Source organism: Eulemur rufifrons, chromosome 8, assembly GCF_041146395.1.
Source record: "Eulemur rufifrons isolate Redbay chromosome 8, OSU_ERuf_1, whole genome shotgun sequence".
Classification (NCBI taxonomy): domain Eukaryota; kingdom Metazoa; phylum Chordata; class Mammalia; order Primates; family Lemuridae; genus Eulemur; species Eulemur rufifrons.
In genome coordinates, this window is record NC_090990.1 from 39,735,494 (window position 1) to 39,748,811 (window position 13,318).

The window sequence follows — 13,318 nt, forward strand, 5'->3', positions numbered from 1 at the left end:
AGTTGCTATAACAGATACTAGATCCTGTGGGGCACGAGGCCTTTAAATCAGGGAGCCCCATTTATGTCTGTTGTTGATCTCTTCTCCTTGTATCTGAGTTGTATCACAGGCAAGAAGATAACTCCCAGATGGCTGTTGGACCTATCACCTGTTTGAACTAATTCAAGGACTCCTACTGAAGAACTCCTGATGCTTCCCAGCCGACAAGTTGTGGCTGTAAGTTCTGAATATTTAGTTAAATCCAAAAGGATCCCCTGGTGGACACTGCCATAAGCCACTACCCTATCATCTTTATCTTACAATATCTTTTAATTGTAAGCACAAGATCTTACTTATTTGGTGAACATCAAGCTCTTAAACTCTGAGAGTTTCCTGAATCTATATAATCCACCAAATATCTGGGGGTGTAGAGAGCCAACACACAATTCAGTAGAAGTCAATTTTCCATAAATGAGTACAGGTTGTGGGCCTACCCCACCATCTATCTCCATGAGAGGTGAGACCGAGTTACAAGATGATGAAAAGAGATTAGTTTTGCTAAAGACTTTGTGAGATCATCAGTAAATGTATTTATAACAGGCACTAATTGCTTTAACAACTTGTAGCTTACTGCTGCCTTTTACTCCCTGGAACTTCACTGCCACCTCCACTAAGGAAAGAGGTACAAAAAGATTCAACTCATCAAAAAAAACTCATCCAAGGTGGGCAGCTGGGATTTCTTTATTCATAGTAGTCCTGTATTCACAGATGTCCTTTATCATTTAATGTTTATCAACAGGACAATTTTCACTAAAGAAAACTTATTACATTAGGGAAAAAACCTGCCTTATATAATAGTAGCTGGGGGCCAAAAAGAAATCAAGTATTCAGCAGTAATCATGTAACACTGTTTAAAGTTAGTAGAAAATAGGAAACTTAAAATTACTCCAGTAATCTTTACTTTTTTTTAAGATATGAGGTCTTGCTAGGCTAACCAGGATGGAGTGCAGTGGCTATTCACAGGCACAATCATTGCACACTACAGCCTCAAATTCCTGGGCTCAAGGGATCCTTCCTCCTCAGCCTCCTGAGTAGATGGGACTACAGGCATCCACTACTGCACCCGGCTTCCAGTAATCTTTTTCAATTTTTAAAGTCAGAACATAAACTTGCAATTTATATCAATGCCATATGTTCAAGACTGTATAGGATTCAAAATTATAAAAGCACTCTATAGAAGAATGTAGTTACAATTATTTTAAAAACTGTCTTCATTCTTTCTATACTACGCTTCCTTCCAACTCCAACCTAAACGCCACCTCCTCAAATAACATGTGTGGACCCTCCCTGCTTTCTGAACTCCCACGCGTTTTTTGTTTTGTTTTGTATTTTAAATTGAGACGGGGTCTCTCTCTTGCTCAGGCTGGTCTCAAACTCCTGACCTCAAAGGATCCACCTGCCTCGGCCTCCCAGAGTGCTACAATTATAGGCGTGAGCCACCGCACCCGGCCCTCCCACACGTTTTATCTGCACATCTCACTTTCTTCTTCCTAATACACCATCTGTGTCCTTGTCTTAATTTCCCTATTGTTCTTAACTCTCAAGGAACTTATAGTCTATGTTTGAATCACTCTCATAAATCTAACAGCACCTAGCATAGCACGTTGCACATAACAAATGGCTTTTAAAAACTGCTGAATTCAACACACATGAAACATCAAAAACATTTGATGTGTGTAAAAAAGCACTGTTTGTAGAAATCTAGAAAGCAAAGAATGCCCATAAAGTATTAACCTATATAGGTTAACTTTGACTTAGTAACTAAATAAGGTTCTTTAGAAAAAATACATATATTTAATATTACCTCTCAGTACTAGTGCAGGGAACCACAAGAACACTGTACTGGCCCTCGGTTATCACTGCAGCACACCAAGCCGTCACCATTCCCATTGCAGCATGAATAAACGAGTGCATGAGTTGCTGAGGATGAATGATCTTCCCTACCAGGGCTAGTCTGGAGCAGGGAATGCAAGGCACAACTGCAAAGAAAACACATGGCTGTAGCTTTATAACCTGCAGCATATGAAGTCAGAGGATCTAAACTATTCCCTCTCATCCTTGCATAAATACTCCAAAGGCAGGAAGAAACCCAGAATACAGTACAGAAAAATTCTAAGTTAAAAAAATGTCAGAAAAGAATAAAAAGAAATGCACACACAAAAAAGCCAAAGAATCTGGAGCACTGAAATCTAAGGACAACGTGTTTAACATTTTTTCAATTCTTTTTAATTAAAATTTCCTGATAGCTCAAATACTGCCTACCCTGGGACTCTCCTAAGTGCCATGAAAAAAACAGGGATTTTTAAAAGGTCGCTCCTGCCATCCAAGGCAGCAAGTTATCTTTATTTTAGCATTTGAAACTGTCAATATATAATCCATCTGTGAAAAATAAACCACAAAGTAAATAATGACAATACTGAATGCTAAGATAAATGCTTATATGGGGATCTTTAATAATGTCCCTCTGATAACCCAAAAATGTTTTCTGGAAGTGAGCTGGGGAAGGTAAGTGTTGGTAAGAGATGAGGAATGTTTATCTCTGAAAATAGCCAGCCCAGGGTTCCCTGACCTATCTATACAGGTATTCTTCTTTCAATATACTCAAAGTAAAGAGATGGACGGTAGGTAGAAAATTAAGTGCGAAGGGACAGGGCTTATGTGCTCTCCACTTTGGAGAATAGGCTGCTATCACCTCTCTCTATCAGAAATGTCCACTTATAATACTCTGAATATACTAAACACTCTCATGTCATCAAACCTTTTTGTATAAGTTATATTTTCTCTCTGGAACATCATTTTCCTTCTTTGTCTACTTAATACAACTCATCCTTCAAGGCTTGGTTGAAGCATCATATCCTCCAGGAAGTTCCCATGCTGGATAAGTGGTACTCCTATGTACTCCCACTCTACCCATTGTACTGTCATCGAATATGCTTAACATTTACTGTCTCCCATTAATTATGGTCCCCTGGAGAAAGCTGGAACCATATCATTTATCTCTTATCCCCACACAATGCATGGCAAATAGTAAATGCATAAGGAATGCTCTTGAAGGAATGAGCCAAAGTGACTAGGCAGACTTTAAGAATGATTGGCTGGAATGCCTTCATCTGGCATATCTACATACAGAAGATGACACAGGTACTTGGGAGAGTGTGATCAGAACACTCTGCAAGTGTGGCTATAAGTTCTGAATAAGCTTGAGTGGAAACAGAGACCCACCAGCCAGTAGTGAGGAATTAGGAAAGCAAAGGAAAAGGATATGTATTATAACATCCAAAATTAGGATTTGAAATTTTACACCATATTTTACAAGGAAGTACTGAAGAGCTAAAAATGGTAATGGTATTATAGTAAAAAGTAAAAGTGTCAGAAAAAGCTTATTATATGTTAAGGACAGACTCAAGGAATCTAAAAAAGCAGGAAGACGAAGAAGAGAAATTGAGAAAAATAAAAAGCTTTGGAATCTAGCAGGTGATTCTCCCAAGGTAAAACAGTATTTTTAAAGTTTTTTTTTTGGAAAATTCTAGATTTATTTCAAAAACAACTTAGAAATCATCTGGTCTTCCCTATAAAGGAATTATTTTTATAATACATCTGCTAAATCACAGCTTTAATATCAGTTGTGAATTATTAAAAGGTCTAAAAATTTTTATTATGGTAAAATGTACAATAAAATTTACCACTTGAACCATTTTTAAGTAGACAGTTCTGTATATACATTCACGTTATTGTGTAACCATCAAAACCAACTATCCCCCAAACGTTTCCATCTTCCCCAACTGCAACTCTTACCTATTAAACAATTCCCCATTTCCCCTTCCCCCAGTCCCTGGTAATCACTGTTTTACTTTCTGTCTCTATGAATTTGACTACTCTAAGCACCTCATATAAGTGATATAACACAATATTTGTCCTAAAAGACCTAAATATATTTTAAACACAGAAAAACTAGCACCCAAATAAATTTTAAGATACAACATTCAAAGCACATGATTGTGTATACATTTTTAAAATTTTGTCACAAAACATAGCATGTTATACACAGTCACATATAAAATGCACTGAGTCTGCCCTTAGTTAAATAAATTCATATATTTCTAAGATGGTTAATAATTGAAAACTCACCTGTATAGAATTCCACATTGAAAATACTTATTATTACTATTATCACTGACAGCAGCAGGAGGTAGAAGATTACATAGGAACTATATAGATCATTGAAAGAATCTAAAGAGAAAGACAAGAGACACATAAGAGATAAATTAGGGAAGTTATTCAGTCATGTAGTCATGTTCAGCATACTGCAATATAAAAAGAGTTTGAACCACAACTATAATTTAATTTTAAAAGTTATCTTTTTTTCAAGAATTTAACTGTACATTGCTGATGGGTTCAATGGGATATCAACTCAAGAACTACAGTGTGAGTTATTTGGACCTGGCTTTGGGTACTTTAAAATTAAGAAATTCTCTTAAATGACCCAGTTAACATCACACGAAATACTACCGTAAGTAAATATTTCATCATGTGAAAGAGAACACCCATATTTAGTAATAAACCAACAAAGCTTCTTTTTAAAATGTAAGCAGTATTTTTCAGATATCTTGATACATGCAATTAGCTCCTGTAGCCAAAATCAAAGTATTAATAACATTTTTGGAAATAGCATAATTCATAAATCACCTAAATGAGCTGAACTAAAAAACAAAAAATTGTGATGTCCCTGTGAAATACTAATACATTCACATTTTAGAGTAGTTCAACAATCAACATTCCATTTCAGAGTTTAAAACATGTACATGTTATGCCCAGAAACATGAACAAGAGAAATCAAAACACTAAGAACATATGTTTACTGAATAAGACTTAATAATGAAACCAATGATTTTTTAAAAGCACAATTCACTGACCAAAATTAATGAAGAATATTTTAAGCCTCTACAATTAAACCTGAACATTATATTGAGCCAAAAGAATGAAAGAAATGATTCATGTGACTGAAGGTAAGTAAGAAAAGAGTACAATTTCTCTGAAAAGACTTTGTGAGGCCAGGCGCAGTGGCTCATGCCTGTAATTCCAGCATGTCCAGAGGCTGAGGTGGGAGGATTCCTTGAGCCCAGGAGTTTGAGACCAGCCTGAGCAACATAGCAAGACACCATCTCTAACAAAAAAAAAGTCTTTGTGTATAAATAATTAAAAAGGACAAGTAATGTCTGATGAGAAAAATGGCATATATCGAATCCAATCTGGAGACAAAAATGTTACTAAATTAAAAGGCCCCTGACCATGAAATATCAAAAGGTTATCATCCCCAGTACCAACTCTGAACAATTGGTAATGGCTCTAGAATACAACATTGAGTATTCTGAGGTTGCAACTAGACAGCCATGATCAATGAGTGATATAAACGCAGGGAAGGTGGCTAAAGAAATATCTGCTATTCCTGCGCTAGCTTATGACTTAATTTCATTTGATTTATGGCAGGGGTCCCAAACCTATGATGAACTGTATAATTATTTCATACAAATAATTATTTCATATATATTACAATGTAATAGAAATAAAGTACACAATAAATGTAATGCACTTGAATCAACCCAAAACCACCCCCTGACCCCGGTCCATGGAAAATTGTCTTCCATGAAAATGGTCCCTGGTTCCAAAAAGGTTGGGGACCACTGACCTATGGGATCCATCCAAGAAATGATGAACATAAATCAACCAAAAATGTAACATGACTTAAATTTTTAAAAGCAATATCTCCAAAGGCCATAAAGTAAAGATTCTAACTCCTTAAAAACTGGCATTTTCTTGTAAAAAATGAAATTAAAAACTCACTTCCCACTTTGCAAAAGAAATTTATTGTTGCTGTTGTTGAGAAGGGAAAAAACGAATTAAGAGTATTTGTGTAGCCAGGTGCAGTGGCTTGCACTTGTAATCCCAACTACTTGGGAGGCTAAGGAAGGAGGATCGCCTGAGCCCAGGAGTTAGAGGATGCAGTGAGCTATGATTGTACCACTGTATTCCAGCCTGGGAGACAGAGCAACATCCTGTCCCTTAAAAAAAAAAAAAAAAAGAATATTTGTACTTCTTAGCCTTAAGCAAGAATTTAAAGACTTCAAAACCTATTATTTTAGGCAACATTTGTCTCTTTTTTATTTTTTTAATTCTACTATGGTGCAGTGAAAAAATACAGGCTTGGAAGTCAGAGACGAAAGTTCAAATCATAGATTATTTAACCTGAATCTTAGTTCCCTCATTTATAAAGTAGAAATAACAGCTCTTTATTATACAGAGTTATAGGGAGGATAAGAGGTAATGCATTAATACATGTGGTGCTTAGCATGGTGTCTGCTACATACTAAATGGACAATAATGGTTAGTTATTATTAACATAAAATAGTTATATATTAATGAATTTAGTAATTTTTTTTTTTTTTTGAGACAAGGTCTGGCTCTGTCACCTAGGCTGGAGTGCAATGGTATGATATGCTCATGCCTCAGCCTCCTGAGAAGGTGGACCTACAGGCACACATCATCACGCCCAGCTAATTTTTTTGTTTTTAGAGATGGGGTCTCTCTATGTTGCCCAGGCTGGTCTTGAATTCTTAGGCTCAAGCAATCCTCCTGCCTCAGCCTCCCAAAGTGGTGGGATTACAGGCGTGAGCCACTACACCTGGCCTGGTTTATGTTATAAAGGGAATGACTTAAAATTATCTCAAAGCAAATGTTTTTGAGGTGCCAACACAGGCAGTAATTAAAAATAAATTTTTTGAAATATAATGTAATTTTTGTGTTGAGAAGTAGGTCCTGTAAATTTGTTTTCCCCAAATTGAGTATCACTTACCTGACAGCCACTGTATAGGATGAAATAAATCAATGCTGCTGAAGACTATAAATACTGTGGTGCAGACGGGTAGAAGGAGCACTGACCAAACAATACTTGTAACTATCCTCCAGCCCAAAACCTATAATTAAACAAAAAAAAAACCCTCACAATCATGAAGTCAGTTAAATTATTTCAGTTATGCAAATCCTATCTTTTCACACAGGATGTTAATCACTAATATTTATAACCCAATCACAGGACACAACCCAAATGGTTACTGCTATTAATAACATTACATACCACTACAGAATCTTGCAATATCAGTGAACTGATGCTTGCATTAGTCCAGAGTCAGGTGCAACATTAAATATCACACTTTGGGGGGAAGGGTGAGATTGCCTTATTTAGTTTTATAACTATATTTTACAGCACCTACTACTCATCTCCCTAGGTTGAACTGACACTTACATTAATATCTAAAGGCTGACTTGTAATCCCAGTGCTTTACGAGGCCAAAGTCGGGAGGATTGCTTGAGGCCAGGAGTGTGAGACCAGCCTGAGCAATGTAGTGAGACCTTGTCTCTACTAAAAATAAAAAAAAGTTAGCCAAGTATGGTGGCGCTGGCCTGTAATGCTAGCTACTTGGGAGGATCACTTGAGCACAGTTCAAGGTTCCAGCCTGGGCAATATAGTGAAACCTTGTCTCAAAATAAATAAATAAAGGATGCATACATTTTATGGGAGCCATCTGTATATTGTAATTTTATTTACAATTATTAGATAAGTGCTCCTTACTGGGCAACTACTGTATTGTAGCATTGCATTCATGTCTGAATCGCCAGTGTCTTATCATGCAGAAGGCAAAATATTTACTGCTGAATAAGTAAATACAAGGAAAAATACTGAGGAGTTTTAAGCTCAAAAGTGACAATCGAATTTATGTCCTAGAAGGTAAAACATATTCGTGTTTATTTAATGTGGCTGCAAGATGGCTCAGAAGGGACCAGAACCAGACAGGAAACAAAGCAGTTAGGAGCAGTCCATCGCCAACAAAGACCAAAGCCCAAGCCAAAGATTATAGTCAATGTCTAAACAAAGGCCATGGCAACCGGAAAGGAAAAAGGAAAAGACTGCAGCCACATTTGTGAGGTAGAACCTACAGGACTTCGTGATTGATAATATAGGTGGGAAAGAATAGATAAGAGTTAAGGACCCAAAAGTTTTTAGTTTGGGACACAGAGCAGATGGCAGTATGCTGGGGTAGAAGCACTATTCCAAAAGGAATCTTACTGCTCTAACTTGGCCCTCCACAGAACGGATGCAGTACTATTAACAACTTCAAGGTGGAAGTACTCTCCCCTCAGCTCAGTCCCACAGTGCATACCTAACTCTAACTTACAAAGAATACCTGCCCTGCTTGCCTGGTCCCCAACCCCAGCCTCTGCTAAAGACACGCCACATTCTTTCTAGTTCTGGACAGTTCCAGGGAATCAAGTTACTTATTTTGCACCTGCTTATTTTGCACCTGCTTATTTTACACTACCGTTGCATAAATCTCCCCATTCTCTGCCCCTTTCAATTCAGCCCGTCCCTCTCACTCCGACCAGCTTCCACCCGGGACTCCTCTCTCATCCCGCAAGCAGCCTTCACTCAGGACGCCCCCTAACCCGCCAAGCAGTCGCCCTCCGCACGCTACCCTCGGGCCGCCCCCGCCCCCACCCCCACCCCGCTCTCCCAGCGCGCACGCGCGGTCAGAGCCCGTCTGCCCAGCCCGACCCTAGCAGCGCGCGCCGCACTCACGCGCCACAGTATGTCCCGCGACCTGCCAGCGCAGGGCCCACTCAGAGCCGTGGCCATGGAGATGGCGGCCCCAACTCTAAGGCGTGCGGGAGACAGAGTGCCCGCCCGCCACCACGGTTCAAAGGGAGGAAGGCCCCAGCAGGACCCTGTTGGGGCTGCCTTAAGCGCTGCCTGAGCGAAGCCCGCCCCAGGCCCCAACTCATCCCTTCGAGACTGCGTCTGGACAAGCTCAACGGGCCAGAACTGCCCCGTAGACACGTCCCCCAGAGGGGACTGTGACTCCAGAAACCGCCCTCTGGAGTCCAAAAGGTATTTGGGAAGCAGGGCCCAGCGGGACGCCAGAAACAGGGGTGGGCACTGAATGCTGGGAACTGTGGTCTCCAGGGCCCTCTGGAGGAGGCGGGGCGTTGCATCCTGGGATCGGAGTTCTAGAGTACAGCATCCTGGGAATCGTAGTCTTCTGTAGAGCCAGTGCAAGCCACAATATGATTGATTGGCATTCTGCAGTGAGAAAGATCTGACAAAGTGCTTTGCCTTCATTTTTCCCAATTCCTTTGTCAACCGCCTAAAAGTGAAATCAAAGGATGTTGTGGCTCTCTCCACAATAGATACTCAGTAATTTCACTGAAATCGAAAAATCTCTCTAGAGATGCATTTGGTTTCATGTGCTCTGGTGTCTAGTTCCAGCCCTGCCATTTGCTAAGTGGAATACCTTGACCTTCTCTGAGCCTCAATTTTTTCATCTGTAAAATAAGGATGAAAATAAAAATATCCTGGAGATGTTATGAGGATGTGAATAATATGCTATACAAATAGTGATTATCATTGATTTCCTGCCAGTAAGTGAAAAAGCCTTTCACGAACCCAAGTCTCACCTAATGAAGCCTTCTCTGATTGCTTTATACCTCAGTGAGATCCCTGGATACATACTGCTAACACCTTTTTATACTCAATTATATGCCATGGTCAACATTCAATACTCTAGAAAGAGAGAGAGTTTCATTGATTTACTGACTTACTGACTCTGAAGAAACTCATAGGTTAGTGAGAGAAATTGAGATCACATATACTGCTCTGTAATGTTTGCTAATAATGGCTTCCTGAGTTGCTTTAAGATTATAGCATATTCACTTCCAAACCATGTTAATAGCAATCATGTCTAAAGCATTGCAGGACATACTGGGAACACAACTGATAGACCAAGTCTCTGCCAAGAAGTAACCTTCTATCTGGTGGTGAAGAAACATAAAGAATCAGTCCAAATGAGTGTTCATAGACACATCTCAGGTTACCTGAAATCACAGAAACTTGTTTTCCTGTGGTAGAGACTACTAGTTTTCTATCTCAGCATCTATTCTCCCCTCCTTTCTTAGTAATAGAACCGCCAATTTTTAACTGGGCACAAGGTTACATTTCTCGGCTCCCTTGCAACTAGGTGTGGCCAGGCAACTGAGTTCAGTCCGATAAAATACAATCAAAGTATTGCATGGTAGCTACCCAGAAACTCCCTGAAAAAAGAACTAGTACATGGTATTTACCTCTTCTTAATCCCTTCCTCCATTCAGCTGCCTGAATTTTGGATGTGTTGGCTGCAGCTGTAGCACCATATTAGACCACAGGAAGAGGGTGACAGTACAGGAAAATGAAGTACTGAGCTTAAAGACATGATTATTTACAGCAATCATAGCAGTCCTGGATTACCTGCCTTTACCTCCTGACTTTATTTACACAAGAGAGACAATTATTTATTGTTTAAGCCACTTCTATTGTTATAGTACCAATTACACTCTTAAATCATCTTGTGTATTTGTTTACTTCTTATTGTCTGATTTCCCACTAGTACACAAACTTCACAAGGGTAGGGACTTTGTCTTGTTTATCATTGTTTCCAAAATGCCCATCACACTTCAGCAGAAACTTTGTAGCCAGAAAAAAAAATGCCCATTACATAAGTATGTAGTCAACAAATGTTTGATTAATGACCAAAATAATGAATGAAGGGAAGAAATGAACTGTCTCAGAAAGTGTCTGTTCAGGACAACATCTTTTGATATCTAAATCAAAGAAGGATTTAATGCAGGGAATTGATAACAAAAGTGCTGGGGGTCCGAAAGAGCATAAGAAAGAAAGAACAGGGTTGTAGTAGCAAACGGCAGAACGGAGTTATTACCCAAGTATCAGGAAATTACTACTTCCTCTGCATTAAAGCCCATGAGACAACATTCATTTATGAGCTGCTGAGCGTGGTGCCCCTGCTGCTGTCAGAACTACACCATTGCTTTGAGCAGGAACTGAGGAGCTAGTACTCTGTAGCTGTTAAAAACACCACAAGTGCCCACAAGTATCTGCAGTTGCTCCCTGAGCCCTAGTTTCCTTGTCCATAATAAAACCATCTTGCAAGATGCTGTAGTAACTGAGATTTTGCTTGTAAGTTATCTGGTACACTGTAGAAGGATTATAGGCTTTGGAGTCAAATAAATATAGGTATGAATACCTGCTCTGTCATTTAATAGCTGTAGGGTCTTGGCAAAGTAGGGTCTTTATCTATCTAAGTACATGTAAAAGAAACATTAAAGAGCATCCTTATAGACAATAAAAGTATTTCAGAAAGACATGTGCACTAAATAGATGAAAACTATAACCTAATTCTTCAAAGTAGAATAAAATAAACTAAGAAAATTATATAAGATATAAAAGAACAATATCAATTAATATTAGAAAAATACAGAAATTATGTGATAGAGGAAATCAAAAGAAGAATTAGTATTAAAATAGAGGTTGAACTAGAAGGAACTCAAGAACAAAGAAACACAACAGTAATGCCATAACAAAAGAAAATCAGTTTTTTATTCAAAAAGGAATAAAGAAAAAATAATTTTTTAAAGTGACAAATAGAGAAAATAGGCAAAGAAGGTCTAACATACGAATAATGGGAGTCTGTAAAGAATCTAGACTCTCATTTTAAATCATCACCCTCTTTCCCAACAACATATAGGGATGTTCTCTGAAATCACTGATAGAAAATAAATAGGAAAAAAAGGAAAATATTTTAAAGAATAATTTAAAACTTTATATTTACAGGGATGTGGGAATTACTTTTTGTTGGTTTTCAAATTGCCTTACTATTTTTAAAGGAGCCATCATTTTCCTAAAGTTTTCATTTTAAATCCTTGTTGTATAGTCTTAATAATTTATGGCCTGAAAAATATAAGGGGTAGTGGTGGCAAATAACCCTTCTTTCTCCTGATCTATAATCTGTTCAGTTGCAAATTCAGTCCTTCCAAGAGAAAAGGCTGCTAACTCTTGATAAAATGTGATTAGCCATTTGCAAAGGCAAAATAAAGACATTTATTTTGAAAGACAACCCTTTGAACATCGAGTCTCTTGTGCAGCAGTATTTTTTTGGTGAGTCCTAGTGAATCAAGAAAAAAATAAATTTAAAACACAGAGATGATATATCCCTGTGGGGCATGGAGAACATGTGTGTTAGGATAAACCTGAACCACTATTATTATCATTATTATTTTTTAAATCAAACTCCAAGCCTTGGGGGAGAATTTGAAATGTTCAGCAAATTGAAAGGAAGGTTCAGGCTCCTTCTCCTTCCTTTGATGCCCCTTCTCTGGAGCAAGGCTGTGCTCCTTGTTGGCTGTTAGGTGGGGCTGTCCCCTGCTGCCTGGTTCTTAGGGATCCGATCTCAGAGAAAAGATCAATGAAGAGAGATGGAGATCCAGGAGGGAAAACCCATATAGTACAGCAAAGTGTGTAACCCAGGCTTCAAAAATGGTTTTTTCAGTCGGGCGCGGTGGCTCATGCCTGTAATTCTAGCACTCTGGGAGGCCGAAGTGGGTGGATCACTCGAGGTCAGGAGTTCGAGACCAGCCTGAGCAAGAGTGAGACCCCCATCTCTACTAAAAATAGAAAGAAATTATATGGACAACTAAAAATATATATACAAAAAATTATCTGGGCATGGTAGCTCATGCCTGTAGTCCCAGCCACTCGGGAGGCTGAGGCAGGAGGATCACTTGAGCCCTGAGTTTGAGATTGCTGTGAGGTAGGCTGATGCCACAGCACTCGCCCAGGCAACAGAGTGAGACTCTGTCTCAAAAAAACAAACAAAAAAAAATGTTTTTTTCTTCCTTTAAACATGGCTTAGGTTGTTTACAAAGACTGACTTAACCCTCTGCCAATGATACAGAGGTGGTAAAATGAAATCTGTGGGTAAAGGTGAGGCTCCATGGTGCCTCATCTCCAAGTATAAGAGGAAGATGCAGGATCAAAGGCTTTTCACAGAAATACTTAAATGTCTGTGAGGCAATAGGTAAAGGCTTTGGAGTCAGACAAATTCAGATTTGAATCCTAGCCCCTTGCTTAATAGCAGGTTAGCTTGAGCAAGTAACTCAACCTCTCAGTGCATCAGGTTCCTCAACTGCAAAAAGGCAGATGGATAATCTTCATTCCTATCAAGCTATCTAAAATTGAGACCCCTCACTCACCTTTCAAGTAATGTGATAGTCATTAATACTGTTCACTGAGTATTTCCAGCTCTCTGCTGTCTTGGCACGTGATAGGATTGCAGTTGACAGTCCCTTTTGAAGTTAGGTACAGCCATGTGACAGCTCTAGCCAATGAATTGTGAGCAGA

General features: G+C 38.8%; 1 protein-coding gene across 2 annotated transcripts in view; it reads right to left on the reverse strand.

Moving 5' to 3' along the window:
• The window catches only part of NDC1 (NDC1 transmembrane nucleoporin), a 48,032-nt gene extending 39,277 nt beyond the window's left edge, over window positions 1–8,755 (reverse strand). Inside the window, exons 1-4 of one of the 2 annotated variants that reach the window (XM_069477960.1) lie at window positions 8,672–8,755; window positions 6,890–7,010; window positions 4,168–4,269; window positions 1,844–1,898 (exon numbers count right to left, since the gene is read on the reverse strand). In XM_069477960.1, coding sequence (XP_069334061.1) covers window positions 1,844–1,898; window positions 4,168–4,269; window positions 6,890–7,010; window positions 8,672–8,728 — 335 coding nt within the window. In that variant the 5' untranslated portion in view covers window positions 8,729–8,755. Of the gene's footprint in view, window positions 1–1,843; window positions 2,019–4,167; window positions 4,270–6,889; window positions 7,011–8,671 lie in introns of both variants that reach the window. The other variant, XM_069477959.1, reaches the window with a different exon arrangement.
• Window positions 8,756–13,318: the final 4,563 nt, after the last annotated feature.